Genomic DNA, 14,396 nt, shown 5'->3' with positions numbered 1-14,396 from the left:
ACTCGATTCTTCCATCTCAAACACCATAGTCGGGGCAAATCTGAATTAATGAATCGCAAAAGATAAGACCGTACTTGAACAATACGGGCTCGAGCATGAACCGTATCTGCTCGAGCCCGTCACCTCTCCTTGGGGTGGCCAATAGGAATAAAGTTAGCGAAAAAACTCTCGCCAAATGGCCGGAGGGGCATTCTCTCCCCAGATAGCTCCCATGTCCGATACCATCATGACCGCAAACATTAGGGCCTATATCAAGCCAGCTCCACTGACTCGACCTCGTCAACATGCATAACCCTCAAAGTCCTCTGCATACTATTAATAAAATCCTGAGGGTCCATATCTTGCTTCAACACAAAAAACTCTGGAGGATCTAACCCGAAAAAAGTCTTAACCCCTCGCACCATCGCCGTCTACCCGATCAACACCAACTCCCCGACGCCGAGCCCGAGCGGCGGCCAATCCGGTCAATAGTATAGCATCCCACATAACCCGGCCCAAGTTGCATTTGGCCGAGGAACCAGGGCGTTGGGGTGAGGCCGGAGGCGAGGGTATGCGAAGTCTGCGATGGGCTCTCACTCTAAGACTAGCCCCGAGCCCTGGTAGCTTGCTGAGTATGGCTAGTGGCCTCACCAGCCACTCCCTTACCCTTCTGGGCGAGTGTAGCTTTCTTGCGAGGCATTGCTGAAATCAGAACAAATTATTAGAAGGCGAACTATTGGCACACGACTCTATCGCACTATCTAAGAGAGAGAAGGAATGACAATTTCTAAAATATCCTGTAGCCTCTTGTTTATAAGTGTGGTGCACAATACACCCATAAATAAGACTCTACTAGACACAGTCTGTTAACATCCCTAGGAAGGAACTGCTCTGATACCACTTCTGTCACGACCCAAACTGATGAGTCTTGACGAGTGCCTGATCTCTAGTGACCAAACACCCCTATACTCGTACCTGTATAGCACTGAATAACAAAGGCCCATAAATAACTCAATCTGAACTATACTGACTCAAGAAAGGATACATCATAAACACCGTACCATCGTATATATATATATATATATATATATATATATATATATATATATATATATATATATATATATATATATATATATATGCTGAAAAGAACGGTGCAAGCCGACTAGGTCGCTACATATGCTGTACACAAAAGAATAGGAGCCGACAAGGCTACATCACATGTCATCTACATACAACTGTCTACAAACCTCTACTAGAATATAAAGCTGTAGAAAGGATGGGACAGGGTCCCGTCATACCTATATATGCATATACATCTCAAACTGGCATACCAAAAAAGGACTGTAGCTCCGGATCAAGTGGAGCACGCCGACTACTACTGAGGGGAAGTCCTACTGAGCTGGACCGCCTGTCTGTCTACCTGAACCTGCGGGCATGAACGCAGCCCCCCCGAGCAATAGGGGAGTCAGTACGGATAATGTACCGAGTATGTGAGGCATAAGAACCACAAGTATGTAAGATCATGAAGGACATCTGAAACATGAAAGCAAGTCTCAATATCTGAATGCATCAATAACTCTGTATAACAAGAAAGTGCCTCTGAGGGCGCATGATATGCCTAGGTCATAATATAACTGTTTGTGTTGTAGAACGTACAGCTCGGTCCATAAATCATATGTTAGTGCTGAGAACGTACGGCCCGGTCCATATATCATATATTAGTGTCGAGAAACGTACGACCCGATCCATATATCATCATCATCACTGTTCACTAGCTGATCAGGTGGTAATGCATATATAATGCATATCCCTTTCCCCATACCCCTTTTACATATAATATCCACGTATATAGCGCCTTCTGGTCAAGGGTCAATATGCATATGTATAATGAATGCAATGCATAAGTACAACGAGTAACTACAACTCTCGGAGTGACATAAGGTCGTACTACCTCCGATAGACATCCTTGGACTAACATTATCAATATAAGAAATCTCAGGACCCAAGATCAGAAGGAATAATCATAACAAGGAGTATAGGATCATCAAAGACTGAGGTACTCCTAGGGCTTCTAAGAGTAGAGTGATATGGAAGCTCATTTACACGTTTGTTCACTCATATCATATGATCATGCCAAAATGAAAGAAGGGACAGCTTTAACAAACTTTAACATCTCCTTAATCACTTAACATTCTCCCTCGAAGTTCGCAAAGTCTACATTCAAGAGGATCATACTAAGGTTAAGTCTTGAAAACACTCTTATGTTCAAACTAGTATTATTAACGAATTGACAAAATTTGGGTAGCGTTTTCCCTATTTTATCGACTTCAACTATATCATAAAACAACTCCCAATCAACAATGACATTATCATCAATACCATAATCAAGAGACTTCATTCAAAGCCCAAAACTCCTTTTCATAATCAACACACAATAACAATTTCAACGCAACTCTATATACACTCATATACCACAGTTCCTCATCATCATTACTACCATTCATAGCAAGATTATACTCAAAATAGTCCAATAATTACAACTCAAGTTAATTTATTACTCAAAATATCATCAAACCCACATTTGAACTTCCTTTTTTGCTTTCTTCCCTCAATCAAGTTATTTAACAACTAGACATTCTTAATAACATGAAAATAGATGTGAAAACTTACCTTAATCGCACAAGAGAAATCTTTGGATCAACTCTCCCACATGAGTGAAACCCCTACTTCATCACCAAAGAAATTCTTGGGCTCTACAAACCCTAGTGATTCTTTCAACACTTGAATCTCTTGATCCTTGCCCTTTGATCCTTGATTTCACTTGGATTTGTTTAGATATGTTTAGAGAAGTTTCTAGAGTTCTCATGGACTTGGGAAATGATGGAAATGGATTAAAATAAAGGAGGGTCGGGTATATATCCAAAAATAAAACTTTCACCACCTCAGATGTATGACTCAATACACGAACCGTAAATAATTTACGGTCTGTACATTGGACCGTAAATCCTCAACAGAAGGAACCAACCACTGAATTAATTTATACAGTGGGGGTTTATGGAATTTATGGTCCGTATAAAATATACGAACTGTAAATCCAACCATAAATCCCAAGCAGAAGACCACCACTCTCTGGTTTGATTCTACGATGGAGTCTAAAGCATTTTACGATCCATACATTATATACGGTCCGTATATTTGACCGTAAATCTCAACTTTTTGTTAAAACTTTCTATCATTAACTCATTGAACCTCTAATTATTCCAATACCTACTAAACATGAATTTGATGTGTTACACCCATGTAATAAGCTTGTCTAATCTCATTTAGCCAGAACCACTAATGCACGACAAGTCTCAAAGTACAAAACCACGAGGTGTAACAGCTTTGATATCATCTGGAGCATCATAGATTAATCAGGCCAATAAATAACGATTATTAAATGGTTAAAAGGCCTCAAGTATAAATTCTATTATAATCTCAACTACTCTTTCGTTTGCTTCACTCGATTCTTCTACACTTTCAAGTCTCTCGCTTTCTCTCAAGTTTTATAATCAAGAAATCTACAATCAGGTGAGTTCTATACTAAATAAATAAAAGTTTTCTATACTACGATTAAAGATTTGATCTTGTTTGCAACTTTTCTTTTTATTCTCCTTTTACTGGATGCATAAAGGGATCGGAGAAATTCTTCATTTGTTTCTACTTTATTTTCCATTTTTTCCCCCAATTTTTTTTCCCTTTGGTAGAATGATAGATGGATGTGAGAGTTGCAGGAAATGGGAAGAGGAGTTGTACTAGTATCATTTCCAAGTGCTTCAATTCTTTCAGGTTCTCTCAGGGCTTTTTGATTAGCAACTCATAAGTAGAACCTTCGATTTTAATTAATAATTAGGAATATATTGAAAATGCACACAATTTTGGGTTATTGGCGCAGATAACCAGGCCCCCCTGAGCCATCCCAAGAATGATGGAGGATCAAGAATGGGGTGAAGAAGGGGGTCCCGTGATGCGTTGAAAATGAATGGAACACTCGGTGGAGTAGCAGCGCAAGTTGGGTTCAACAATCATGTGTATCATCATCTGTATCATTCACAGTACACGGTCAGTGATGTTGTACATCTGGGAGTATGCAATGTAAGCTGTCTTGTAATTTATATATCGTATTGTGGTCATTGGTGATGTTATAAGGCTGATGGCTCTCATTGTATGCACAAACAGTATAAATAATTGTACTGATGGTGATATTATTAATGAAATTATTGTTCTAAAAATTCACTTTGCATTCTCTATTATTTCCTTCTTCTTGTCCTTTATGTTTCTTTTTCTCTCTTAGGGTTTTAACAACAATGGCTGAAGTTCAACCACAAAACAGAGGCTCAGTAACCAAGGCACATAACGTAGCATCTGAGAAGGTGAAATGTGTCGTTTTCACTTTGGTGAAGCCAGAGCTATTTGTTGAAGCACCTAAAGCAAACGATGTCGTAAAGTTCTACAAAACGGTATTTGGTGCGGAGAAGTGATATGTGTCAACCATCCGAAAAGCAAGGCAAAAGAAGAGATATCGTTTGTTCTCTCTATTGAACTTAAGCTTGGTTCATTTGCGTTCCTTGTTGCTGATCTTATTGATGAAGACTCTACTGCTCCTGTGATGACTGCTTCGACTGGTTGTATTTTTTTCTTGGAGACTGAGGATGTCGATGCTGCTATAGCTAAGGTTTTTTTTTGCTTGTGTTATTTCTATGGGCGAAGGCGAAGGAGATGTTGCTGCTGCTGGTTGTTGCGGTGAGCGTGTTGGAAAGCTAAAGGATCCTTATGGAAATGTCTAGATGATCTGCTCTCCAGTTAAAAAAACCCGAGTAATCACCGATGTCATGACCCAAATTACGGATCGTGTGGGCACCTACCTTATCCCACCTGGCAGGCGAGCCCTTACCAACCAATCCACTAATAAAATCATTTGACCTTGTAACAACAGGCAATAATGAACAATAAGTGTGAAACATGAATGCCTTTCTTTAAAAATTTAGAAATGACAACTTCGCGGGACCTAGTCTAGATGTGTACAAGAGATTCTACAACATGTATGGATGACCAAAAGAAATAAATGACACAGCTTCTGCCTTGAAGGAGATGTACGAAAGCTGAAGGAAGATATCCGCCGCTGCCTGTAAATGAAACCTTCAAGCAATAACCCGAAACACATCTACACCCCAAAAGGAATGTAGCAATAGTAGGATCAGTACACCACACATACTAGTAAGCATCATAGGCCAACTAAGATTAGTTCACGCAATATACTATAAAATCAATCATAACAAATAGATAGGCTCAATCATAACACTTTATAACTCCTACTCAAGGTTACAATTCTATGATGGCCTCACTCGAAATCCCTCTACCACTACAATCTCCACGTAACAACAGAAGATAAGGACTAATAACAACAAATTAGTTTTCAGCTCAACGGAGACTCCGAAACAGTTCAACCTCAAGAATAGTTAATTTAGATTTATACCTCGTGTTAACTCATTCCTCTGCAAATCACATTCTCTTACCTCCAACAATCTAACAGACTCATAACTTGACAGACAGATTCAACATAACAACTCAAGATGGTCATCGACCACTAATCACTTACTACATATGCAATAAGAATAAACACAAACAATAAAATGAACGGTAGTATCTCAACTGCATGCTCCACCCTTAACCCTTCTAACTGGGATCACTATAACATCACATGCCTTTTTATCTATCAAGTGGGACTATGAATTTCACCTGAAAACCTGACGGCTCTACTACAGAGGGAAATCAGCCATGAAACCTCTGGGATGAATCATTGCCTATTACAAGCAAATGGGTATGCAACGCCACCTTCACAGGAAATATAAGTAAGTAAGATATAATGCAATGATATCTCTCAATTATGTATACACATGCTAAATGGTATTGTTTCCCCAATTAGCCATGACCTGCAGGGAACCCATGGTGTCCATGTACCACTCGCTCTAAACTGACCTCAGATCACGAGCCCTTAACTAGGCCACATCCTAACCCCAGTCAAATGTTCCTTTTTGTATGTGTGTGTGTGTGTATATATATTCTATTTCTCATCATAATGTGTTTCTCATCGTGATCCTATTCCAGCAATAAATATGAAATAGAACCAGTCAACAATATCAAAGTCCAGAGCACAATAAGGTTATGACGCTGAATAATACAAGATTCAATGAAATATAGATTATAATGCCATTAGTCGTAATAAGACTCAACGCTAATCCTAAAAACACAAAGAAATTAGCTACGCTAAAGTATGCATCACCTAACGCAAGGTATACAGGACTTTGCCAAGGTCAGTTTACTAGCAACACAATCCAAACCCTCACTAGATCCATAATAACCATCTCCATATATTCTGCCATCTCCCCTAGGACAAGCAACTACGCATTTGGTTCAACTATTCTTTTATGGTGACAACCCTCACACTTCTCAATTAATGCCAACCTAACAAGTATCCAACCAAACTCCATGTCTGAAGACCTAATCATGCTTCTCCCGTCAATTCTACAATATATATACGACTCACTAATCAAAGTCTAACTCACGTAAATCATAACCTACCTCGAGGCCGAGCAGGTACCATGAACAATCATGGAGTCTTCATCCTTTGCTTCCAATTCCATTGACCATGACAGAGAAGTCTAGGAATAGCATGAATTTCAGTAAATAGAGTAAAAATAAATCATGAGCAGTAATTTAGATTCTATAGTTGACAACTCCTGCCTCTGTATTTCTAATTCAAAAACTCAAGTCCCAACCCCTCTTTAATTATCAAAATTGTTGTTCTTTGGGTTCCGTTTATCAACTTAGAAAAATAATCTATAATAAGATTTAACGAACTACCAGTTCTTGGTTCTATGCTGCCTACTTCATCCCTCTAATGTGTGAGTAATTTTAAGAGCTCCATGTTTATTATCATTATGGTTAAACCTAGAGGTGAGGTATTTACTGTAGAAAAGATAGTGAAAGGAAGGTTTACCTTACTTAAGTCTCCATGTGTTCTACCCCGTAATAAGGTTTTTAACTAGGTGTGGTCCGCGTCGACAGTTGCAGCGGTCAATAGAAGAATCGCTGCGGCGAAGCGGCCATATCCGGTCCTATGATTTTTAATCCTTAGCGATTCTTCTATAGTTTTAATTACACGTAAAACTTCCCGGTGAACCAATCATATAAAGAATCAACTTGGTTTTTATACACGAGCAGTGCAAAGTCTAATAATGACTAGACGGATCGTTACAACTGAAGAAGCTGAACTCTTGTTAAGTGCTTTTGTTCGGCTTTCAATGAAATTCTGGTTATCTCATACCGATGAAAAACTCTCATATTAATTCTAGTTCAGTGTTAATGGGTTAGATTTTTGAAAGAGGAGGTCCACTTTGGCAAATTGTTGATTTTGAACAGTGAAAAAAACATTTAATGAAATTTATTTCATAAAAACTAAAAGAAAAATATATTCAAGAATATTTAAAGAATATAACATAAAGAAAATACATGAGAGGTAGTAATGGCAGCATGCAGGACAGAATGATCTATGAAAATTCATTCAAAATTATAACGAGATTGATGAGATCTCTATCATTAATTTGATTTTTTGGATCAAATTTGAAAATGAAGAAATTCTTAAAATTAGTATTTTCTCATTTAATAGCCTCTTATATGACGTAAAGTCAACTTGGTCTGCCAATATTTGGAAAAATATCAAAAAAAGAAATATAAAATCTACTGCCATCTTCAACTTGCGTACTCCTTGCATTGATACTCTCCAAACTTTTTTAGACTTTCAGGAAATGAATTTTGATTTCAAATAACAACAATTTATCTTGCTAAAGGAGAAATGAACTATAATTTGTGAAAGTTGTTTAATTTTTCATAAGAGATATCTTGTAATAATTAAAGTTTCCTTCTCATTCATTTAACTGCATGTTTATAGACTGATTACTATAATTTAATGTTGATATTACTATACAAAATCGTGCAGTACACAACTCAGTATTTTGTGCAACACACGTGTCGAGAAACTAGCATACTTAAAAATGATATAAAAATCATTATAGGGTACAAACATTTAATAAATTTAAAAATATTTAAAGAGCATAACGCAAAGAAAAGACATGATAAGTGGCAATGGCAGCATGTAGGACGGAGTGATCAGTGAAAATTCGCTCAAAAATATGAGGAGATTTACGAGATCTCTATCATCAATTAGAGTTTCCTGATTCAAATTTTGATAACTAAAAGATTCTTACATTTAAATTTTTATCATTTAATATGGTAATCTCAAGATTTACAAAATCTATGGTTGTCTTCAACTCGAGTACTCAATCAGTTGATATTCTCCATACTTTTCAACAATTTTAGTTCTCTCACTTTCTCTCAAGTTTTATAATCAGCAAATCACAGATGAGTTCTTAACAAATAAACAAAAGTGTTCTATTCTTCAATAATTTGATTTTCTTGCTATTCTCTTTTCTTTGTGACTCTCCTTTGACTCATCAATAAAGGGATCTGAAAAGTACCTCCTTTGTTTCTAGTTTTTCTTTCACCCCCACCCACTTTCCAACCCCCAAATTGTTTTTTCCTTTGACATAATGAAAGGTGCGTGTAAGAGTTGAACGAAATGGGATCGTGTATTGCATAATTCAGCATACACGTGCAATGCACGTGCGAAAAACTAGTCTACTTATAAATGACCTTAAAAGCACTATCAATTAAATTAATTAGTAATTTAAAATGTTTAAAAAAGTATATCATAAAAAAATGACAGGACAATTGACGACGGTCACGACAGAATGATTAATGAATATTTAGTTATAATTATGATGAGATTGATAAGATCTTTGTCATTAATTAGAATTTTCGAATTCAAATCTCATGAATGAACAATTAGACTATTAAATGTGTTCTCTTCTTCAATAATACCAAGAGAAATATTCATGGTACTCGTTTACTAATGCCAAGATACATCAGATTGACTACTGCCTCGAGGACTCCGCTTCGATCAATATCATCTAGAGCGACTACTACCTAGTGGACTCCGCTTCAATATCATCTAGAGCATCTTAGATTAATCAGGCCAATAAACACCAAATATTAAATGGTTAAAAGACATCAAGTATAAATCCTATTATAATCTCATCTTCTCCTTCATTTTCTTCTCTCAACTCTTCTACAATTTCAAGTCTCTCGCTTTCTCTCAAGTTTTATAATCAAGAAATCTACAATCAAGTGAGTTCTACACTAGATAAATTAAAGTATTCTACTCTTCAATTAAAGATTTGAACTTGTTTGGAACTTTTCTTTTCTTGTTTATTCTCCGTTTATTGCATGCATAAAGGGATCTGAGAAATTCCCCCATTGTTTATATTTTGTTTTCCATTTTTCCCCCCAATTAATTTTTTTCCTTTTAGCAGAACGAGAGATGGATGTAAGAGTTGTAGGAAATGGGAAGAGGAGATGTACTAGTATCATTTCCCAGTGGTTTAATTCTTTTAGGTTCTCTCAAAGATTTTTGATCAGCAACTTGTAAGTCGAACCTTTGATTTTAATAAACAATTAAGAATTTATTGACCATGCACGCCATTTTTACTTATTGTCACGGATAGCCAGGCCCCCCCTGAGCCATCTACCAATGATGGAGGATCAAGAATGGGGTGAGGAAGGGGGTCCCATAGCGAACGAAGAGAAAAAGGAGATAGGCGATGTGTTAAAAGTTAATGGAACACCCAGTGGAGTAGCAGCGAAAGTTGGGTTCAACGATCATGAGTATAATCATTTGTATCATTCACAGTATAAGGTCAGGGATGCTGTATATCTAGGAGTATGCAATGTAAGCTGTCTGTTAATTTATATATCGTATTGTGGTCACTGGTGATGTTATAAGGTCGATGGCTCTCATTGTATGCACAAGCTGTATAAAGAATTGTACTGATGATAATATTATTAATGAAATTACTTTTCTCGAAATTCATTTTACATTTCTCCATTATTTCCTTCTTCTTCTTCTCCTTTATGTTTCTTTTTCTCTCTCTTAGAGTTTTAATAACAATGGTTGAAGTTGAACCACAAAACAAACCTCTGTTACTGAGGCACAGAACGAAGCCTCTGAGAAGGTGACACGTGTCATCTTCACTTCGGTGAAGCCACAGCTGTTTGTTGAATCACTGAAAGCAAAGGATGTTGTGACGCTCTACTAAATGGCATTTAGCACTGAGGAAGTGACATGTGTCAACAATCCAAAAAGGAAGGCAGAACAAGTGATACTGTTGACTCTCTCTATTGAACTTAACCTTGGCTCATTTGCATTCCTTGTTGCTAATCTTGCTGATGAAGACCCTACTGCCCCTGTGATGATTGCTTCGACTGGTTGTGTTTTCTGCTTGGAGACTGATGATGTTACTACTGCTATAGCCAAGGCTTTTGGTGTTGTTTCAAGGGGCAAAATAGTTAAAGGTGATGCTACTACTACTGCTTGTTGTGGTGGGCGTGCTGGAAAGCTAAAGGATCCTTTTGGAAATGTCTGGATGACCTGCTCTCCTATCGGAGTAATTGCCGAAGAAACTAAACTCTTGTTCAGTGCTTTTGTTCTGCTTTCAATGAAATTCCAGTGATGTCATACTAATAAAAAACTTTCAGATTAACTCTAGTTAGGTGTTAATGGGTTAGCTTTTTGAAGTAGGAGGTCCAGTTTGGCATATTATTGATTTTGAATAGTGAAAAAAAAATTAATAAAAAAAATTTGATAAAAAAAATGTTCAAGAATATTTAAAGAATATAACGTAAAGAAAATACATGACAAGTAGTAATGGCAGCATGCAGTACACAGTGATCAATGAAAATTCTCTCAAAAATATAACGAGATTGATGAGATCTCTATCCAAAACAGAAATATAAAATCTACTGCCATCTTCAACTTGAGTACTCCTTCCATTGATACTCTCCAAACTTTTCTAGACTTTTAGGAAATGAATTTTGATTTAAAAAACAACAATCTATCTTCCTACTGGAGAAATGAACTATAATTTGTGAAAGTTGTTTAATTATTCAAAAGAGACATCTTGTAATAATTAAAGTTTCCTTCTCATTCGTTTAACTGCATGTTTATATACTGATTACTAAAATTTAATGTTGATATTACTTTACAAAATCGTGTACTACACGACTCAGTAAACCCGTGCAACACACAAGTCAAGAAACTAGTATACTTAAAAATGACATAAAAATAATTATAAGTTACAATCATTTAATAAATTTAAAAACATTTAAAGATCATAACGTAAAGAAAAGATAGGATAAGTGGAAATGGCAGCAAGCAGGATGGAGTGATCAATGAAAATTCACTAAAAAATATGAGGAGATTGACGAGAACTCTATAATCAAGTAGAGTTTCCGGATTCAAATTTTGATAACTATAAGATTCTTATACTTATCATTTTATCATTTAATATGGTCTCGTCTGACGTGAATTCAGATTAGTTCACCATTAAATACAATATACTGAATGGTCAAGAAAATTATCAAAAAGAAAAATCTCAAGATTTACAAAACCGATTGCCGTCTTCAACTCGAGTACTCCATTAGTTGATACTCTCCATAGTTTTCTACAATTTCAGTTCTCTCTCTTTCTCTTAAGTTTTATAATCAGCAAATCATAGATGAATTCTTAATAAATAAATAAAAATGTTCTATTCTTCAAAGATTTGATTTCTTGCTATTTTCTTTTCTTTTTGAATCTCCTTCGACTGCGTCCATTAAGGGATCTAAAAAGTACCCCCTTTGTTTCTAGTTTTTCTTCCACCCCACCCCCTTTCCAACCCCCAAATTGTTTTTTTAATGAAGGGTGCGTGTAAGAGTTAAAGGAAATGGGATTGTGCCTTTGCATAATTCGGCATACATGTGCAATGCATGTGCAAAAAATTAGTATACTTATAAATGACCTTAAAACGACTACCAATTAAATTAATTAGTAATTTAAAATATTTAAAAATATTATAACATAAAAAAAGGCATGACAAGTGACGAAGGTCACGACGGAATAATTAATGAAACTTCAATCAAAATTATGATGAGCTTGATAAGATCTCTGTCATTAATTAGAATTTTTGAATTGAATGAACAATTAGACTATTAAATGTGTTCTCTTCTTTAATAATCCCGAGAGAAATATTCATGGTACTCGTTTACCAATGCCTAGATATATCGGATAGACTACTACCTCGAGGACTCCGCTTTGATCTATGTCATCTAGAGTGACTAATACCTAGTAGACTCCGCTTCGATATAATCTAAAGCATCTTAGATTAACCAGGACAATAAACACTGAATATTAAATGGTTAAACCTCAAGTATAAATCCTATTATAAATTCAACCACTCCTTCATTTGCTTCTCTCAACTCTTCTACACTTTCAAGTCTCTCGCTTTCTCTCAAGTTTTATAATCAATAAATCTACAATTAGATGAGTTCTACACTAGATAAATAAAAGAGTTCTATTCTTCAATTAAAGATTTGATCTTGTTTGTAACTTTTTTTTCTTTTTTGTTATCCTTTTACTGCATGCATAATGGGTTCTGAGAAATTCCTCTTTTGTTTTCAATTTTTTCCCCCAATCAATTTTTTTCCTTTGGTAGTATGAGATATGGATGTGAGAGTTGCAGGAAAAGGAAAGAGAAGATGTACTAGTCACATTACCAAGTGGTTCAATTCTTGCAGGTTTTCTTAGGGCTTTTTGATCAGTAACTTGTATGTGAAACCTTTGATTTTAATCATTAATTAGGAATTTATTAACCGTGCACACCATTTTTGGTTATTGCCGTGGATAACTAGGCCCCCCAGCCATTCGCCAGTGATAGAGGATCAAGAATGGGGTGAGGAAGGGCATCTCACTGCGAACGGAGAGAGAAAGGCAATAGGCGATGTGTTAAAAGGGAAAGAAACACCCAGTGGAGTAGCAGCGGAAGTTGGGTTCAACAATCATGCGTATCATCATTTGTATCATTCACAGTATAAGATCAGTGATCTTTGTATAACTCGGAGTATGCAATGTAAGCTATCTTGTAATTTATATATCGTATTGTGGTCACTAGTGATGTTATAAGGCCGATGGCTCTCATTGTATGCACAAGCTGTATAAAGAATTGTACTAATGATATTATTATTAATGAAATTTCTTTTATCCCAATTCACTTTGCATTTCTCCATTGTTTCCTTCTTCTTCTCCTTTACGTTTCTTTTTCTCTCTTAGGGTTTTAACAACAATGGTTGAAGTTGAACCACAAAATGGAGGGTCAATTACCGAGGCATAGAACAGAGCCTCTAAAAAGGTGCAACATGTCGTCTTCACATCGGTGATACTAAAGTTGTTTGTTGAAGCACGGAAAGCAAACAATGCCATAACGTCCTACAAAATGGAAGTCAGAACAAGTTCATTGGCTCATTTGCTTTTCATGTAACTGATCTTACTGATGAAGACTCTATTGCTCCTGTGACACTACTTCGACAGGTTGTGTTTTCTGCTTGGAGACTGGGGAAGTTGATGCTTCTATAGCCGAGGCTATTTCTACTAGTGCTATTTCTGAGGGCTAAATAACCGAAGGTGACACTGGTACTGCTGCATGTTGTGGTGGGCGTGTTGGAAAGCTAAGGGATCCTTATAGCAATGCCTGGATGATCTGCTCTTCTGTCAAAAAATCTAAGTTATCGCCGAAGAAACTAAACTCTCATTTAGTGATTTTGTTCTGCTTTAAATGAAATTCCAATTATCTCATACCGATGAAAAACTCTCATATTAACTCTACTTATGTCATGATTCAAAATCACTAGTCGTGTAGGAACCTACAATTTTCTACCTTGGTAGGAGAACCCGTCTCTTAATCATTAATCCAACCGCAGCAAAGTAAATAGAACAGATAAAATAGTAAGTCTAAATCATAAATAACGTAGGTCCGAAAATACGAATACAATCCCCAAGGAACTGGTTTGACTCGTAAAAGGACAACTACATAAATGTCTAAATATACAAGTCCATAAGTTAAATAAACAACTGTCGGAATAGAAGAATATCAAGATAGGATAAATGAGTCTCTGGGTAGCAGCTCATCAGATGCGTACCCTAGATACTTGGAAGTAGGGCCTCGAGAATCAGTCATGAGGAGTGAAAGTAAAGCTTGTCACGTACTCTGCACTCATAAAAGAATGCATCAAGGTAGTATCAGTACAGACACTATGTACTGGTAGGTATCATAGGCCGACAACAGTTAGCTAAAATATATAAAGGAAGAAACTGAAGAATAGACATGCTCGAAATCAAGTACAAACACAGCACAGTCTATGAACAATAACTCAACTATAGTAGTATG

General features: G+C 36.4%; 1 protein-coding gene and 1 pseudogene across 1 annotated transcript; both read left to right on the top strand.

Moving 5' to 3' along the window:
- The first annotated feature begins 4,328 nt into the window (after positions 1–4,328).
- LOC132044730 (uncharacterized protein At5g48480-like) lies at positions 4,329–4,943 on the top strand (annotated as a pseudogene).
- A 5,256-nt stretch (positions 4,944–10,199) lies between these two features.
- Positions 10,200–10,957, top strand: LOC132044729 (uncharacterized). The gene has a single exon (XM_059435231.1). It carries the CDS (start codon positions 10,236–10,238, stop codon positions 10,647–10,649), a length of 414 nt encoding a protein of 137 aa, XP_059291214.1. The 5' UTR covers positions 10,200–10,235; the 3' UTR covers positions 10,650–10,957.
- The last annotated feature ends 3,439 nt before the right edge of the window (positions 10,958–14,396 follow it).

The sequence above is a fragment of the Lycium ferocissimum genome, unplaced genomic scaffold (genome assembly GCF_029784015.1).
Source record: "Lycium ferocissimum isolate CSIRO_LF1 unplaced genomic scaffold, AGI_CSIRO_Lferr_CH_V1 ctg5133, whole genome shotgun sequence".
Taxonomy (NCBI): Eukaryota; Viridiplantae; Streptophyta; class Magnoliopsida; order Solanales; family Solanaceae; genus Lycium; species Lycium ferocissimum.
Note: the sequence above shows the minus strand (reverse complement) of the source record. Positions and strands in the feature narration are given on the sequence as shown.